This window comes from Quercus lobata, chromosome 9 (assembly GCF_001633185.2).
Source record: "Quercus lobata isolate SW786 chromosome 9, ValleyOak3.0 Primary Assembly, whole genome shotgun sequence".
In the NCBI taxonomy this organism is placed as follows: Eukaryota; Viridiplantae; Streptophyta; class Magnoliopsida; order Fagales; family Fagaceae; genus Quercus; species Quercus lobata.
In genome coordinates, this window is record NC_044912.1 from 2,718,961 (window position 1) to 2,737,712 (window position 18,752).

The 18,752-nt window shown below is 34.8% G+C and overlaps 1 protein-coding gene across 1 annotated transcript; it reads right to left on the reverse strand.

Annotated features, from left to right (window-relative positions):
- Positions 1-835: 835 nt before the first annotated feature.
- LOC115960045 (TMV resistance protein N-like) lies at positions 836-18,526 on the reverse strand. The gene is made up of 6 exons (XM_031078739.1): positions 18,045-18,526; positions 4,427-5,519; positions 2,961-3,245; positions 2,107-2,763; positions 1,528-2,041; positions 836-882 (listed from the first exon to the last, which is right to left on the reverse strand). The coding sequence occupies exons 1-6, from the start codon at positions 18,524-18,526 to the stop codon at positions 836-838; spliced, it is 3,078 nt and encodes a 1,025-aa protein (XP_030934599.1).
- Between the last annotated feature and the right edge of the window lie 226 nt (positions 18,527-18,752).

Below are 18,752 nucleotides of genomic sequence, written 5' to 3' on the forward strand. Positions count from 1 at the left end.
GCATGAATGCTTAGCTAATCGTAAAGCTTGATTGATAAAAAGTAGTAGCTTCTAAACGTCTCCAAAATTCACAACTCATGCTCTCATAGAAATTAACTCAAAATCACTACGTACACAAGAGAATTGTGCAAAGTTACCGAAAGTATAGCTTGTATACCATCCAATAACAGTAGGCTCAATTGAACGTCATCCTAATCATTATCACTGATACGGACTAGAACCCCTTTAAAAAAGAAAAGAAAAGACCCCACTCTACTGTCATTATGAAACAAGATACAAGGATATGTCACTTGAATACATTTCCAAATCATTATAACTGAAACCATTTATAAATACAACACAACATACCAGGATTTTCATCTAAAAACAGTCATACTGACAGAAATGTTTACGCACATCCAGTAGCAACAGCCTCAATTGAAATTCAAGCTAATGAAAATCTTCACTATTGAGCAGCCAGTCAAAGTCTAAGTAGGACATGAGTGTCATCTTCTACAAACATCAATTGTTATCACCTGCATATATGTGAAAACTTGAGCTAGTATGGTACTATAATTAAAACAAAAAATAATAATATTTCACTCATTAATAATCAGTATAATTGGAGTTCCTCCTTGCCCTTCCTGGAAGGCATAGCACCAATGATTATGAAGTACAAACATGGTAGAGAAGCAAGTACTACACAGTCTCTAGTTTTCACGTTTCAAAAATTTATGAGGAAAATTTCTCTTGCTTTTGCTAGCTCTACACAAAGTGAATATGAAAATTAGCATAATTTTTGAACTTACAAATGGTATGCCAAAATAGGACTGAACCATCTACCATTGCAAAATCCTTAAAGTTCATCATCATCATCATCATCCTCATCATCATCATTAGCAACTGCATATATGTAAAAACCCGAGTTAGTATAATAATAATAATAATAATAATAATAATAATAATTCACCCATTATTAATGAGTGTAATTGGAGTTTGCTTCCTACCTATTTTGGAAGGCATGACACCAATCATTATGAAGAATATACATGGTAAGGAAGGAAATACTATACAGTCTCTAGCTTTTACATTTCAAAAATTTATCAAGGAAAGTTGTATTGCATTTGCCAACACAAAATTAATATGCAAAATAGCATAATATATGATAGTTACAAACAAGATGCCAAATTAGCATTGAGAGATCTAAATTATCAAAATCCATAGAGAAATGTAATGTGTGAAGCTTGAGAATGTATTTCCTATCTAGATCATATTCTTAACTGCTTGCCTAATGTTTTACTAATTATTAAGCTTCTTGTAAGTGATGATGATATAGAGGCTTAAACAATTGCCAATAAACTCATCTAGTAAAATTTAAGTTTAATTTTCAGGTACAAAGAAAGCATAGGGTGATTGGGATTGCTTGTGCATGGTGAGCCAAAAGAAGAAAAAGAAAAATGGTTTGACTTACTTGCCAGTGAAAAAACTAGATGTATATTTAGAAAGAAAATAAGATAGAATAGGATTCGACATTACCACTGAATTTACCGATAATTACATCCCGGATGCTCTCAATCAAACATTGTGCACTTGTTTGGTTGAACTTGTCCACATCTTGCTCGTATATCAAACTGACCCCACATTCCCTCACATATAGAGTTCTTTTATCGGTCTCAAATATAACCTTAATCTGATTGCATTCACCATTCCCAACTTTAGCAAACCAATCATCACGAGACAAATTCAATAGGCAAATAAGGACCCCACAACAACATATCAAGGTAGTAAAAAGTTCAGAGGCACCGTGATTTTGAGGCATATCACCAATGGCTATCACACGAGCTTTAATGTCATATTCGCACCATATAATTCCTGATAGTGTAGCCAAGAGAGTGAATCCTACCCATTTACTATTATACCAATTTGAAGGCAGCTCTATGCTTATTGAATTCCCCACTTTTTGAGCTAAACATGATGGAATAATTATCTGAAATTCAGTTCTAGATCCATCCTCTTCCCTTTGGGAAGAATTTCCACAAACGATTTTATGACAAATGAGTCCCTGTAACCAAAACACAACTATTGTTATTGTTTAACAATTCAAGAGAGAGAGAGAAAAGAGATTACCTGTAGGAAATGGAACAATGTTCTAAATTCCACTTGAATGATGCTCTCATCATACGGAAGCCACTGAGAGAGAGATTGTGACCAGATACTCAGTTTGACTCGTGCTGGTGACCATTTTAGGGAATAACAACCTTCAGCATCCATAAATCTTACAGTTGATGGAAGCCTTGGCAAAGATTTTAGATTTGAGCATCCGTAAAGATCGAGTGTTTCAAGAGACCTCAAATTATCCATGTTGCTTGGAAGACATTCGAGATTTTTGCAGAATCTTAGATTTAATAAAGTAAGGGCAGTCAAACACTTGATTGATGAGGGTTCTACTTTCTTAATAGCAGTCCAACATAATTTAAGTTCTGATAGGCTTTTCATAATTCCAGTAAATTTTGGAAATGAACTGAATTTGTAGCAATAATCAAGATCAAGAACTGTAAGGGACTGTATTTCATTGGACATGCTGGGAAGATCGGTAAGAGATTCGCAGCGTTGCAGATTTAAATACCTAAGCTTGCTGAGTTGACCAATAGATGGGTGGACCTCAACCAATCGAGAGCACCAAGAAAGGTTTAGTCCCTCAAGTATTGGAACACCTGAAAAGTCAGGTGTCCTAATAAGGTTTTTGGAATGACTAAGATCAATGAACTTTAAGTTGACTGAACGCTGTTACCAAAAAAATAAAAGAGTTTTCATTAAACGTAGAAATTAATTTAATAAGTAAAGAATTCTTTTAAATTAAAACCGCTTTATAAATGAAAGAAGGAAGCTCAAATACAACGGGAGTGTATTTGTAGCTACACTTAAAAAATAAAGAAATAATAATAAATAAAAGAAAGGGCAGTTAAAATAATCAAAATTACCATTACTCCTTCCCAAAGATATTCAAATTTGCTGTCCTGCAAGTCAAGTTGAACAAACGCCTTTTGTTTGTCATTGGATGTCAAACATTTAAAAGGACAGTGGCTCCACGAAAGATATCTTAGGTTATTAGGAAGAGCAAGATGTCTTTGGTCATTAGGAACAATCAGGCTATCAATTATCAGCAATCTAAGATTAGACATCTTTGAAAACCCTTCAGAAAACTCTTCAAAGTTGAAATCATCTTCCTCGTTTGTGACAACTATGGCTTGAATTGCTTCTGTTGCCTAAGATTTCAAAAGTAAAAGCTTGGTGATTAGCACAATCAAATGATTAGAATACTAGAATTATTCAAGTTTTATACCGTTTTTAAAGCTATGAAGGAAATAAATAATAAAATAAAATCTACTTCCTAAGTTTTCCATATATAAAACTCTCTACAATTTTTTTTTTTTTTTTTTAATTCCTCCTCCCCTATAGCCCCTCCAATATGGTGAGCCCAACCTCAAATTTAATAGTTAATTTAATAGTTAAAAATAGTAAAATGTACTTCAAATTATATACCATTTGGTGTTTGGCTTTGCATTTTTAAGAAAATGACATTTTTATAATAGAAGAAAAGTTGCGTTTTCAAATCGCAAATCATCGAAATCACCAGAAAATTGCATTTTTACACTACAATTTTTCGTAGCAACAAGACTTTCTACATATTTTACCAAACACTTAATTTAATTTTGAAAAACACATTTTCAAAACACAACTTCTAAAATTTTCAAAACATGAACTTTCATAAAACTAACCCAAATGGATACTAAAGAGTCCCATTAGTAACTAATAGATCATAGTACAACATCATATGTTAATAGTAAAATGTAGTACATATTGAGGCCTATTAATAGATTGTATTAGATCTTATTTTAAAGTTTTTTTTTTCTTATTAATCTGTTTAAAATTCATACACTAAAACTAAAAAGGTGCACTTTCCACCTTTAAGAAATTCAAGACCAACTGGGGAAAAAATTAGTAAATCACAACTTTGCTTTGAAAGTGATGGAAAGATAATTTTTTTTAAATGAAGCCTACAAAATGATTTATATATATATATATATATATATGTGTGTGTGTGTGTGTGTGTGTGTGTGTGTGTGTATAATGTGAAGATAGACTTTTGTTCTAGGTAGTAACCAAGAGATGAATGATTAGATTATTACATCAAGAAAAATAAGTTCAATTTTATAAACAATTACAAAGAGATATTATTTTTTTCCAAAATATAAGATATCATCATTGAAAATATATTTTCATGGTAAATGAATGTTTTGTTCTTTATTTTGTTACTTTAATACTTATGTAACCACTTACCTATTGGAATTTTTTTAAAGAACTAATTAATTAAAAAAAAATTATGTAACGATACCTACTAAATCTTATTCACTGAATAAAATTATAGCTTTGTCATTTTTCTTACCATATTGTTCTCCAATACATGCAGCAACTCCTCAATAAACCACAACCTACTCTGCTTTCCTCGATTTCCACTTGATTCAAAACGAATAATTTTTTGACCCATTTCTGTTATTAGATCATGCATCCCTAAACATCTGTTGTCATCCACGGTTAATAGAGATCTTTCCACAAGAACACTTATAACAATTATTGCATCAAAACCACAATTCTGTAATATCTGTATTACTTCATCTTTATTCATTCCTCTAAAGAAACATGCAATATCTAAGAATATTTCCTTCCACTCTTTCTCTAATCCATCATAACTTATTTTCAGTATATCAAATATTTCTCCTTTAGTTTTTTTAAAACTTTCCAACGCACTTTGCCATTCATATATTGTTCTTCCAACCAAAAAGGAACCGAAAGTAACAAGAGCTAATGGAAGGCCATTAGCATATTCTACAACATTCTGGGAGAGCTGCATATAACCTTCTTTGGGTTGCTCATTTTTGAAGGCTTTCAAACAAAAAAGTTTTAAAGCATCACCATTATTTAATCCATTAGGATTATATCTTTTAAGCACTCCATGTTGGATCAACACATGTTCATCTCTAGTTGTTATGATGATCCAACTACCCAATCCAAACCAGCCATGCTCTCCAACCAATTTTTCTAATTGGTCCAAATGGTCAACATCATCTATAACAAGTAGAACTTTTTTACAACATAACCTCTTCTTGATTATGTCAACTCCATCATAAACATTCCCTATATGTATATTTTTGTCCTCCAAAATGTCCACAAGAAGCTGCTGTTGTAATTGAGGCAAACCATGTTTTTTTGAATCTTCCCTAACATTAGTAATAAAGCTAGAACCTTCAAAATGACCACAAAATTCATCGTAAACAACTCTAGCTAGAGTTGTCTTCCCCAATCCCCCCATACCATAAATCCCTATCATGCAAACATTATTCTCAAAACCTAAATACAGAGGGATCAATTTTGCCATGGTAGACTCTATTCCTACCAAGTTTTTGGTAATGCTTGAGGATTTAGAACTCAATTTCTCCATCATCTCTTTCACGATGTGTTGGATAAATTCGGACTCATGCCTGTGAAGAAGATAGAAAATATTTACATGATGGTCCAAACACATTTTACAAGACCACAGGGGAGGAAGAAAAATATTAGGCAAGAATCCTCCTTGCTCAAACACATGTTAATTCATTAGCTCAAGCAACGTGGATAGGACTACTCATATAAGAATTATATATTATTATATTAGTTATATAGTTCAAACTAACATATTCAGAGCTATAGTTTTTGATATACTTGGTTGAAACATATCCATCAAATTTAAGGTTGCTTCATGGGCGGCTCTACACTATTCTCAAGGGGTTCAAATGAACCCCCTAACTTCCCAAAAAAAAAAAAAAAATTTATATATAATTTTTTTTTTTTAGTTTAATACTATAATTTTTTTTCTTAAAAATATTTTTGCACACCCTGATTTAAATTTTACACATTCTTATTACAAGTATTTCCAACTCTAAGAATAAAAAGTAAGTGTTTGTGAATTGTAAGTGTCACTATTTTTTATAAATTTATATTATGTGTATGAGTGTGTTTAATATTAATTGCGTGCATTACTTTTTGTTATAATATTATTTGTATGAATTATGATGTGTGCGGATGTTTGTGTGTACACTATAATATAAATATAAATAATTTAATAATTAGGAAATAGATATGGTTTGTTACATGTGTGTATATTGTTATTATGTTATAATAACTTTTTGTTATAAAGTTAGTAAAATTCAAGAAAAAAAAAAACGTAAAGTTAATGATTGTCCAAGCAATTGATTGGTTAAGTAGACACTAGTGTATAATTTTATGTATGAATGAGTGTGGTTGTGTACGTCAATAATTAATACAAAGCCAATGAGTTTACTTTAGTCATTTAGTTTAAAATATTTTTATAAAAACAATAAAAAATAGATAATAAAAACTGCATAAAAATAAAAATGTTAGATAAACTTAACAAAATAAAATAATTATAGGCTCATAGCTACCCACATTGGCAATAGATACTTATAATGAACTATCATATAACAATTCTGAAAGTTCAAATAGTGTATAAAACACCCTTGAACGTTTAGACCCCCAATTACAAAATAACCAATTCAAGCTTTATAACAAACAACTAGTGTGCTGAAAGTGAACACAAGCTATAAACAGAATTAGTAAACAATCTAAGCCAATTAAAATCACATCCACAGCAGAAAATAAAAGGCAAAGATAAAGGGAAGGAAGATGCAAACACAAGGACAACACACGATGTGTTATCGAAGAGGAAACTGAAGCCCTCGGCGTAAAACCTCTCCGCCGCCCTCCAAGCGGTAATCCACTAGAAAATGTAGTTGGGATACATGAACAGCAATAGACCCTCCAAGCCTACTCTACCCAGTGTACCTAAGCCCTCCAAGCTTCTTCCTCCAACGAGGTTGCGCCGAACCTATTTCTTTTCTAGCTTCTTGGATTCCGCTACTTGACCATAGCATCAACCAATGTAGATTGGTTCCTTCCTAATTGCTTCCCAGAACACCAAACATCCCTCTCACAGTAATGGATATGGTGAAAAAATGTTTTGGTAAAAAGACCTCTCAAGGCTTTAACAATGAAAATGAAGAGAGTTGAGGAATTTGAAGAGTCTCTTATGTGAAGATTGTGAATGAATCAATCTTGTATAACTCTAGGGTTTCTCTCTCAAAATTCTCTCTAGAAGCTCTCTTTCTTTCGTGGGTATAAGGGGTATTTATATTGGAGTGAGAATGGAATGTGAAGAGTCAAGTTTTTCAAAATAGGGCTGGCTCGCGGCTTGACTGAGTCGCGAGATCCAGCCGCGAGATAACAGAACGGCCAGTTGTCCTATTTTTGTCCTGTAGTGCTCCAGCTAGCATGACGCTTCAACTTCTGGCATGCCTGGCACGTGTGCATATTCTGGCGGCTTGCAACCGCGAGTCACCCGCGAGATCCAGTCGCGAGTCTCTGTTTTCTTGCACACTCTTGAGCATTTCAACACTCTATCTCACTCACTACCCTTACAACAATCCCACCTAAATACAAGGTTACTAATTGCTGAAATACAAGCAAATTTGGCATGGAATAAAGCCAACAAGATGGTTGATTAAATTCAACCTTCAATTCAAAATTTGAATACTTATAGAAGGAAATTGTAAAACTTCATGTATTAATTTTTTTTTTTTTTTTTGGGTCAGTAACTCGATATATTCAAGTTCTGTTTTTATTAAAAAAATTTAATGACCCCCCTAAACAAAATTCTTGGAGCCGCCAACCGTTGCTTGAGTAGAAATAATAAAAGTTAAGCCATAGAGCCAAAACAAATGCAAATCTTTACCTCTTGAGTCGAGGCCCAATTTAGGATTTTATTTCCTCGCTTCAGAGAAGGTGTTCTTTAAATTTCTATTTAGACACTAATATCACTATAAACTACTAGAAGCTTTACTTCTTCAAAATTATGTAAACAGTTTTTTATTGAATAAAATCATGTAAACAGTTGATTTGTGAATAAAATGGTTAAAATGTGCTTTAAAGTTTTTATTTACCCAAAACAAAGATTGGGCCAAAACTAAATCCTTTTAAAAAGGACATGCATTCCCAACGTAAACTTAATCAAAACTCTAACTTGAAAAAAAAAGAAAAAAAGAAAGTAATTTTGGGTTGTTAAAGCACCACATTGAGTTATAAAAAGTGTTATAAACATAGAAATCAATATCATACCGGCAATTAAATTGGTACCGGTACTCTAAATGTACCAAATAAATTACCGGGTTAAATCAGGAATTTTTCTAGCATGCAATAAAATATATCTAAAATTTTAAACAAACAAATAAATAATTTGTTGTTTAAGCTAATACATTAGGTTAATGAACTTATGCCAATATTTGGACTTATAAAATATGTAGATTTTAAAATTATATGTTGATAAATTTAAACATAAATATAAACACAAAAATAAATACACACACATATATATTGAAAGTTCAAAAACGTGTATAAACACCCTTGAATGTTTAGACCCCCAAATTACAACTTAACCAATTCAAGCAATATGTCAAACAACAAGTGTGCGGAAACTTAACATAAGCTATAATATGGAATTGGTTAAAAACTATCTAAGCCAAAACAAAACACAATCCACAACAGATAATAAAAAGGCAAAGATAGAGAGGAAGGAAGATGCAAACACAAAGACAACACGCGATGTGTTATCGAAGAGGAAACCGAAGCCCTCGGCGTAAAACCTATCCGCTGCCTTCCAAGCGGTAAACAATCCACTAGAAAATACAGTTGGGATACATGGACAGCAATAGACCCTCCAAGCCTAATTTACCCAGTGCACCTAAGCCCTCCAAGCTTCTTGCTCCAACGAGGTTACGCCGAACCTTTTTCTTTTCTAGCTTCCCGGATTCCGCTACTAGACCGTAGCATCAACCAATGAAGATTGGTTCCTTCCTAACTGCTTCCCAGAAATCCAAACAGCTGCCTCTCAAGGATTTGACAATGGAGAGGAAGAGAGTTGAGGAATTTAAAGAGACTCTAATGTATAGATTGTGGGTGAATCAATCTTGTTTTTCTTTAGGGTTTCTCTCTCAAAATTCTCTCTGGAAGCTCTCTCACAATCGTGGGTAAAAGGGGTATTTATACTTGAGTGGGAGAGGAATGTGAAACGTCAGGTTTTACAAAACAGGGGTGGCTCGCAGCTTGACCTCGCGGCTTGACTAAGTCGCGATATCCAGTCGCGAGATAACCATATGGCCAGTTGTCCTGTTTTGTCCTGTAGTGCTCCAGCTTGCATGACTGTTCACCTTCCAGCATGCTTGGCACGTGTGCTGCGTCTGGCGGCTTGCAGCCGCGAGTCACCCGCGAGGCCCAGCCGCGAGTCTCTGTTTTTTTGCACACTCTTGAGCAATCTTCACTCTATCTCACTCACTACCCTTACATCAAACCCACCTAAATACAGGGTTACTAAATGCTGAATTACAAGCAAATTTGGCACGAAATAAAGCCAATTAGATGGTTGAATAAATTCAACCTTACAATCTCCCCCTTTGGCTATTCCGTGACAAAACCCTAAAACAAACTCTAGACTTAACATGTGAGTTGGGAACAGTTGAACAAAACTCAATCACACCTAACTCTAGAAGCTGTGAAGCACTTGAATCATGTGAACATAATACTCCTGAAACACAACAATACACCATGATCATTGTAAGCAGAAAATCATAAAATGCATATGAAACAGGCAATATGTGATCAAGCAAAGATGGAGTTAAGAAACAAACTATGGCTTGAACAACCAAGTGAACACCACAAGGTAGTGATCACAGTGCTCATTCACACTTGGAATGAACACAAGGACATACAAGTTAACAAGCACAAGGCAAGACACTTGTATGTTCAACACTCAACCAATGCATAGTACACAAGGTATATGCATCTAGGAACAATCCTACAAGGGCACAAGAGTGACAGTACATAAATCAAAATGCAAGACATTTAGATTAAAGTACTGATTTCAACATAGCATAAAGGCTGCATTAAGCAAGGTACATACCATAAAGCCTACAAACCTATGCATAAAACATTAACCCTAAAAGCTTACAAAAGCACATGGGTATAAACACAAAACATCCTGAATAACATCATCAAAATATATTAAAGTTTAAACCAAGAGTATAGGTTAAGAGTTAGAAACAACTATACACCAAAAACACAGTGTATCAAACCCATATAAACATTAAATAGTCCAACAAACATAAACCTAAACCTATAAGTTTAGAGGATAAGACTAAAAAACAAAAGTATGACAAAAGTATGTGTGTACTCCCCCTATCACTATGCACACTTCCCTTTGAAACTTTCTCCCCCTTACTGAATGCTTATCTCCCCCTTTTTGTCATGAATAGCTAAAGGCTCTCGTCCAACTTTTGTTGAATAGCATCTAGCTGATTCTCCATAGTCTCGAGACGCATTTGGACATGGTTGTTTGTGGAGTAGAGAAGTGCCACAAGCTCATCAATGCGTTTCTGAATATGCTCAAGTACCACACAAGATAAATGTCAACAAGATTCAATGCAAAAAAAATTTCAATACATAAATACAAACTGAAGATAGTGCAGACCCAACCAAACTTCCAACAATACAAAGGAGCACAAAATGACAGGTGCAGCAAAATGGTGATAGTGCACAAAGGCATAGATAGACAAAACAACTAACAAAACTGTCAATGAGACAGGTTATCATGACCATGATATGTAAACAGATACAGCATTCGAACATTTAGAGCAGATATCATAAAACACTCCACAAGAGATATGAACATGAGAAAATATTTCAACATGAAGTAACAAATCATCCAAACTAGAGCCCATGGTTGAGAGACACACATTATGTTATCATAAAAACTCAGTAACCAATACCGAAATCCAACATCAATACTCAAGCAAGTGAAATGAGCAAGTTAAATAAACACCAAACCCATTTAAGAAAAGATTTTCAGACTCAACAACAGGCAAATATCAGAACAATGAAAAACACATTGTGACCACTCAACATGAAAATAGATGAGAACAATAGCAAACATAACAGGCCATACCCATCACACAAAGAGAGAAATGTTTCGAACACAATATCAATCCAAACGGTAAAAGAAATATCCATGAAATAGGTAAAATGAGATTGAGAAATCAAAACCCATACCTTTTCTTGATGATTTGGACAAGAAATGAAGCACCAATGAGATTTGAAAATGGATTCACGGAGTGTTTGGGAAGGAGATAGTTTAGAGAGAAGATGAACAGTTACAAATGTTCAAGGGAAAACTGAAAAAGAGTTAAAAACTGCTTCTATTTATGCCAAACACGCGTTTTTCGCGACTTGATTAAGTCACCACACAGTCGCCAGTTCAAGCCGCCAAAACACTCAAGGACAAAAATTTGAAAAAAAATTTTCTAAGTGTTTTTCGCGACTGGAAGGTCTACCCGCGAATGAGTTGCGAGCTTAGCTGCGAAAATCTCTGAGTAACCCTCGCGACTGGACCTTCCACTCGTGAACAAGTCACCAAAAATGACCTGCGAAGACGCGACTGAGGCTCGCGACTTGAAATACCCGTGACTGAGCCGCCAAAACAGGGCAAAACTGGATTTTTGAAATTTTCAGATTTTTCAAACAAAATACTTTCCAAAAACACCTAAAACACTCAAAAATCTTTTTGTGCTTGAATTAACAAAGATTGAGCATGTGAAAACACATTTCATCAAGTACAATCACACAAATGAATATGGCATTTATTGAACATAAACTTGTGTGTTGTGTGTGGATATCAACAATGAGATAGTCCTTAGTCTAATGTGAAGCTTCAATGATCAATTCAACCAAGACATACACAATTAGCACTAGATCATGTGACCCATCTCAATTATAGAAATATGTATATATGACCTCCCACAAAACTTGATAACATAACTTGGAGCTTTACATTTGACTCCACTTTTAATCATAACATTTGATCTTTTTGATCTTTTGAGGCAATCACCTCTCATTGTGAGAGTGATATTTGACATTTCACTTTAATGAACAAGCCTTTGGCTTTTTGAATAAACATTTTCTTTAATATAAAGTCGCTTACCCTTTTTCCTAGTCGAATACTAGAATGTGCGACAGGCTTTTGCAGCTCAATATCTCTTTTCATTTGGAGATTTACATTTGGTGAGCTCTTTTTAGCAAAACAAAAATAAAGAGTGGGAAGATATATAGACACAAGTCTATGCATGTCTCAAGATCAACAAAACCATTCACTAATCATTCATGACAAGTTTGAAGATCTATTTACAACAATCACATAGATTTCAAGATTTCTCCCACAGAGATATGAGTGCATGAAAACAAGCAATACTCGAAAATGCACAAAGCCATTAGCACAAAGGTACAAGACAAAACAAGCTTTGAGACAAAAGCTCAACAAAGTCAATCAAGTTTTTGATTTTCTAATTTTTATGTGATTTTTGGATTTTTGACACTAAAAGCAAAAAGATTGATAAAACAAAATTAAAAATATGCACAAGAAGACAAGCAAACAACCAACAGCAAAAACAGCAATCAAACAAACAGACATCGTCACAAAGCATAGGAAGTATTAATGCATGGACATGTTGTAATGCTTATGCATGAGTACCCTTTTTCACCCACACGTCACTTGCGTTTGGGGTAATTTCCTTATAGGATTGGGTACGGGAGTTAGGGCTTTCAAACCTTCGTGAGAAGCTTTCCAAGCAGTTGGTGAATGCACCAATCATCTTCATCACGTTCATCATTCCGGGATCACCATTCTGATCTCTAGATTAATCACCTGTCCAACTTCTTCTATCATTTCTAGGTCCTCCTGACCTTTGAGGAGTTGTACTATTCTTTGCTTTCAGCTTTTGGCAATTTGGTCGAATATGCCCTTGAAGTCCGCAATAGTGACACACATAAGTTGCTCTAGGACTTCTTTGTGGTCGTGGTCGTGACTTGGCACGAGATTCAGATCTGCTCACAGATTGATTACGGGGATTCAACATCCGTTGGTTCACCACATTCTTCTTCTCCTCCATCTTGAGCTTCTCATCAGTAGGGTCAGCTACAACTGGATCTTTGGCCTTTACAAACTTCACTTCTTTAGTGACATTTCCAAATGAACTACTTCCTCCGGTATATCCCAATCCAGATTTGTCTGAAAAGCTCTTTTGAGATGAGATAACATCATCTAGCTTCTTGGTGGTGACCCTCTCTATTTTAGCATTTGCTTGCACAACCTCATTCTTAAGAAATCTCACTTTTGTGTAAGCTTCGGACAACTCACCATTCAGTGTTTCTATCTCACATTTGGCCTCCCTATATCGGATTAGGAGACTATTGTAGTCCTCCTCAGCCTTCTTCATTTTTCTCACAGCAGCCTTGGCCACCCTTGTGTACTGACCCGACTTCTCCAAGAGTGAGTTATAATTCTCTTGAAGATTTGCTGTGCTTTCATCTTCTTCAGCATCTGATTCTTCAACAATTCCTAGTGATTCATCATCACTATGTTCTCCAAGGTCTCGTACAAGCAGATTCAACTCATCTGAAGATTCAACATGAGCAATAGTCATAAAAGCTGAATAGTTCCCCTCTCCATCACAGCTCTCTTCAGATTCTGAGTTAGACGAATCCGAGTCACTCAAAGTCGTGGCATACACTTTACCTTTCGATTTCAAATAATTTGGACATTCCTTCTTAAAGTGTCCATGCCCATTACATTCGAAGCAAGTGACACCTTGTGTAGATTGGGATTCTTTTCCATATTTCTTTTTGAATTCCCTTTTCTCCCTTCCAGAACTTTGGAATTTTCTTTTATCATCAAATTTGCCATTACTTTTGAATTTCAAGAACTTTCTGAAATTTTTGACAAGGTATGCAACATCTTTGTCAACCACATCTTCTCCTGATGAGTCTTGATCTTCCACCTTCTCATTAATGGTCTTTAGAGCAAGAGATTTACTCTTCCGTTGATTGGGCAGCGACATCTCATAAGTCTGCAGAGAACCAACCAGCTCCTGTTCTTTGATGTCATCAAGGTCCTTGCTCTCTTCAATCGCCGTTACTTTAGCATGAAAACTTTCCGGTAATGATCGAAGGATCTTCCTTACAATTTTTGAATCCTCTGTTTTCTCCCCCAAGTTGAACTTGCTTACAACCACCTCATTTAGCTTCCCATAGAAAGAGTCAAAAGACTCATCCTCACTCATTTTGAGCTCCTCAAACCGAGTGGTCAGCATTTGCAACTTGGTGTCTTTCACTTTCTTCGTGCTTTCATAGGTGGTTTCCAAAATCTCCCATGCCTCTTTGGCAACGGTAATATGAGAAATCCTGTGAAATTCATCGGGAGACACACCACAGAAAATAGCATTGAGTGCTTTACTGTTAGCATTAGATGCAGCAAGTGCTGCCTTATCCCAAGTGGATTTGGTTGCCTCAGGTCTGGTCCAACCAATCTCAACAGCATCCCAAACGGATTCATCAATAGAGCACATAAAATCTCTCATGCGAACCTTCCAAAAAGCATAATTACTACCATCAAAATATGGAGGTGCATTTAGGGATTGAGACCGATCCATCTCAAAAGGGAGTCAAGGATCACACAATGGTAATGAAACCAATAGCAGTGTACTCGCTCTGATACCAATTGAAAGTTCAAAAACGTGTATAAACACCCTTGAACGTTTAGACCCCCAAATTACAACTTAACCAATTCAAGCAATATGTCAAACAACAAGTGTGCGGAAACTTAACATAAGCTATAATATGGAATTGGTTAAAAACTATCTAAGACAAAACAAAACACAATCCACAACAGATAATAAAAAGGCAAAGATAGAGAGGAAGAAAGATGCAAACACAAAGACAACACGCGATGTGTTATCGAAGAGGAAACCGAAGCCCTCGGCGTAAAACCTCTCCGCCGCCCTCCAAGCGGTAAACAATCCACTAGAAAATACAGTTGGGATACATGGACAGCAATAGACCCTCCAAGCCTAATCTACCCAGTGCACCTAAGCCCTCCAAACTTCTTGCTCCAACGAGGTTACGCCGAACCTTTTTCTTTTCTAGCTTCCCGGATTCCGCTACTAGACCGTAGCATCAACCAATGAAGATTGGTTCCTTCCTAACTGCTTCCCAGAAATCCAAACAGCTGTCTCACAGTGATGATGATGGTGAGAATCAGGTTTGGTATAATGCCTCTCAAGGATTTGAAAATGGAGAGGAAGAGAGTTGAGGAATTTGAAGAGACTCTAATGTATAGATTGTGGGTGAATCAATCTTGTTTTTCGTTAGGGTTTCTCTCTCAAAATTCTCTCTGAAAGCTCTCTCACAATCGTGGGTAAAAGGGGTATTTATACTTGAGTGGGAGAGGAATGTGAAACGTCAGGTTTTACAAAACAGGGGTGGCTCGCGGCTTGACCTCGCGGCTTGACTAAGTCGCGAGATCCAGTCGCGAGATAACCATATGGCCAGTTGTCCTGTTTTGTCCTGTAGTGCTCCAACTTGCATGACTGTTCACCTTCCAGCATGCTTGGCACGTGTGCTGCATCTGGCGGCCTGCAGCTGCGAGTCACTCTCGAGGCCCAGCCGCGAGTCTCTGTTTTCTTGCACACTCTTGAGCAATCTTCACTCTATCTCACTCACTACCCTTACATCATACCCACCTAAATACAGGGTTACTAAATGCTGAATTACAAGCAAATTTGGCACGGAATAAAGCCAATTAGATGGTTGAATAAATTCAACCTTACATATATATATATATATATATGGATGGAAGTATATAAATAGGGGAAATTATTGTGTACTCCCGAAGTAACATAAATGCATACTTCCTCCTTTCACATGAATGGTGGGTCCTACGAATTAAATTTATGGGGGGACTTACTATTCATTTGAGAGCGGGGAGTACACATTTATGGTACTCCGGGAGTACCTAATAATTTTTCTATAGATAGCGGTAACCCCAAGATATGTACAACGGTATTAATCAGTATCGAAATATTTTTCCCTCCTAACCAAACCAAAACAGGCACAAATTTGATTTCCTTATAGTTATAAATGTCTCGTAAATTGGACTTCAATTGACTTAAATTCTCAAGGGCAAGCTAGATAAATTGTTGAATGTTTGCCCATAAAATAAAGCATCACGTGACTTAATAATTGATTGTCTCTTCATCATAGAATACTAGAATTAATTTTTTTTTGTCATTAAAATGTATAGTCTGTCAACCATTTTATAGGTAGACTTTGACTAGAGAAGCCTATGGGTTAACTTATCTTACCAAAAAAAATTAGTAATTGGAATTTACTCTTTGGTTTGGTCCTTTCACAATTTAGTATACAAAGTTTCAATTACTATATTTAAACCCTACGTTCTCATAGAATTAATTTTTTTAGTCATCTCTGATCTCTCAGCCAAAAAAAAATTACTCATCGAAATGTATAGTTTGTCAACCATTTTATACGTAGACTTTGACTAGAGAAGCCTACAGGGTTGGCTTTATGGTATAGGTGAATGAGGCGGTCGCTTAAAGGCCCCAAGTGGAAAATAGCCCCTAAATTTTAACCAATGTGGTTATTTCTTTCATTATAATAATATTAATTAAACCCAAATATTCGTCAAAGTGAGAAAGAAATGTTATGTTCACAGCATTTTTCATAATAAATCATAAGTCTTAGGTTGTTACTGGTTATTATTGGTAGTCAAAAAAGTAATTTCAGTGGCAAGTTCAAAATAGAACTAATAACAACTTAACACCTAAGATTTATTGTGAAAATGTTATAAATGTAGCACTTCTCAATAAAAATATATATATATATATATATAAAAAAGAGCAATACACAAAAAATTTCCCAACATTTTTCATAACAGTTAAGTTGGCAAACTTTTAATAATTCTCATCTAGGTCTACCACTAAAATATTTTTTTTACTTACCCCTATCAATTTGCCGCATCAACTGGTGTGAAAAGTGTTGTCAAATTTTTTGTGTCTGTATGCTTTCTTAAAAAAATAATAATAATAATAATAATAAAAAATAAATAAATAAATAAAAAATTCTACGTGGTTAATCAGTAAATTTGCATCTAACACAAAATAAAAGAGTTTAAGTAATATTTTTTTTATTAAAAAAGTCATATTTAAATATATAAAAGGCCTTAAATTCAATTTTTAACAAGGGCCCCCAAGTGCTTAGTCACCCCTGGAAGCATCAAGCTGCCCCTGGAAGCTTGTGGATTTAACTTATCTTTCCACAAAAAAAAAAAAAAAAGGTAATTGCAAACTAAGTTTCTATTACCATATTTAAATCCTTAAACCACAAGCTTGACAAAATAACCGCTCCCAATTCCAACTATATTCAATTCATCAATTTTTTTTTTCTTTAAAAAGAGTTAGAAAACAATAACAAAAGTAAAGTTTAAAAAATAAATAAACAAAAGATGGAGAAGATGAACCAGACGTTGGGCATGGCAACACCAAAGTGCTTGACCATGCTGCAATGGAGGAAGAGGAAAAGGAAGAAGAGAAATGAAATTGTGGGATAAATTTGTCCATAAAATACAAAATCTATTAAGTTGGATAAAATCATAATAGTTTCATTTTGGTCCAAACTTTAAAGGAATAAATATAGTAATTAAAATTTTGTGAACTAAATTGAGCAATGGAAAAACCACAAAGTGTAAATTACGATTTTACACACAAAAAAATAATACTGAAGATAAAAGACAAACTCAATAGATTTATAGTTCATAGAAAGTTATGTCCTTAAACCAAGTAATTCCTTTTAAATTATTGCAAAGGAGCATTTCCAAAGTCCTAAAGCAGGGGTCCCAAACTATTTCTAAGAATACAACAAAATTCTAACTATTATATGTTGTAATATTTCAATCCATGCATATTATGCTACATTCTAATAACTATTTATATACTTGATGATATATGAAAGAAGATTGCCCATTTAAATATCAAAAGAAATAAATTTTTCATGGAAATTACCTATCTTGTAAATGCCAACCAGAGAGATTGGCTACTTCTCTCAATGCAGCCCTCCACATTTCTACCATCTTTATGTTCTCTTTAAAACGTTTTTCGTGTTCATCAAAGGCTTGTCCAAAAGTTCCTGTTTGTTTTCGTACATTAGATGGATCCACGTCGTAAAAAATAGGACAAATCATCAATCTTGTCTCTCTCATGCATCTAACGATCTTTGCAAGTTCATCCAAGCACCATGTTGAAAATGCATAATTTCTTGAGAAAATAATAATAGCAAACCTCGATTCTTCTATTGCTTTCAACAACTCTGGTGAAATAGATTTTCCCCTCTCAAGTTCTTCATCATCCCTAAAGGTCAAAATGCCTTTCCGTTTCAAAGCGGCATATAGATGGTCAGTAAAACCTCTACGGGTATCCACGCCTCTAAAACTAAGAAACACCTCATATTTCCATTGAGGTGTTGAAGAAGAAGATGGTGATGACATTAAGGCTCTTTGACTGTTCATGGTACTTTCAATCAAACTGAAGGTACAGAAAATATTCAATTAAACTGAAGAGAAAATATTCATGTCCGAAGATGCATTGTTTCTTTTTATGAAAGGGTGATGATAGCAAACCTTGATTCTTCTTTTTCTTTTGCGAGCTCTAGTGAAATAGATTTCCCACTCTCAAGTTCTTCATTGTTCCTAAAAAGCCAAACACCTATCCATC

Bases quoted from the DNA above. Each gene is read 5' to 3' on its own strand.
- LOC115960045 (XM_031078739.1), bottom strand. From the start codon at position 18,526: ATGTCATCACCATCTTCTTCTTCAACACCTCAATGGAAATATGAGGTG. The intron at 3,246-4,426 runs GTAAGAAAAATG...TTGAAATCTTAG, and splicing joins ATGTATTGGAGAACAATATG to GCAACAGAAGCAATTCAAGC. The intron at 883-1,527 runs GTAAATTCAGTG...ACATATATGCAG, and splicing joins CATCCGGGATGTAATTATCG to TTGCTAATGATGATGATGAG.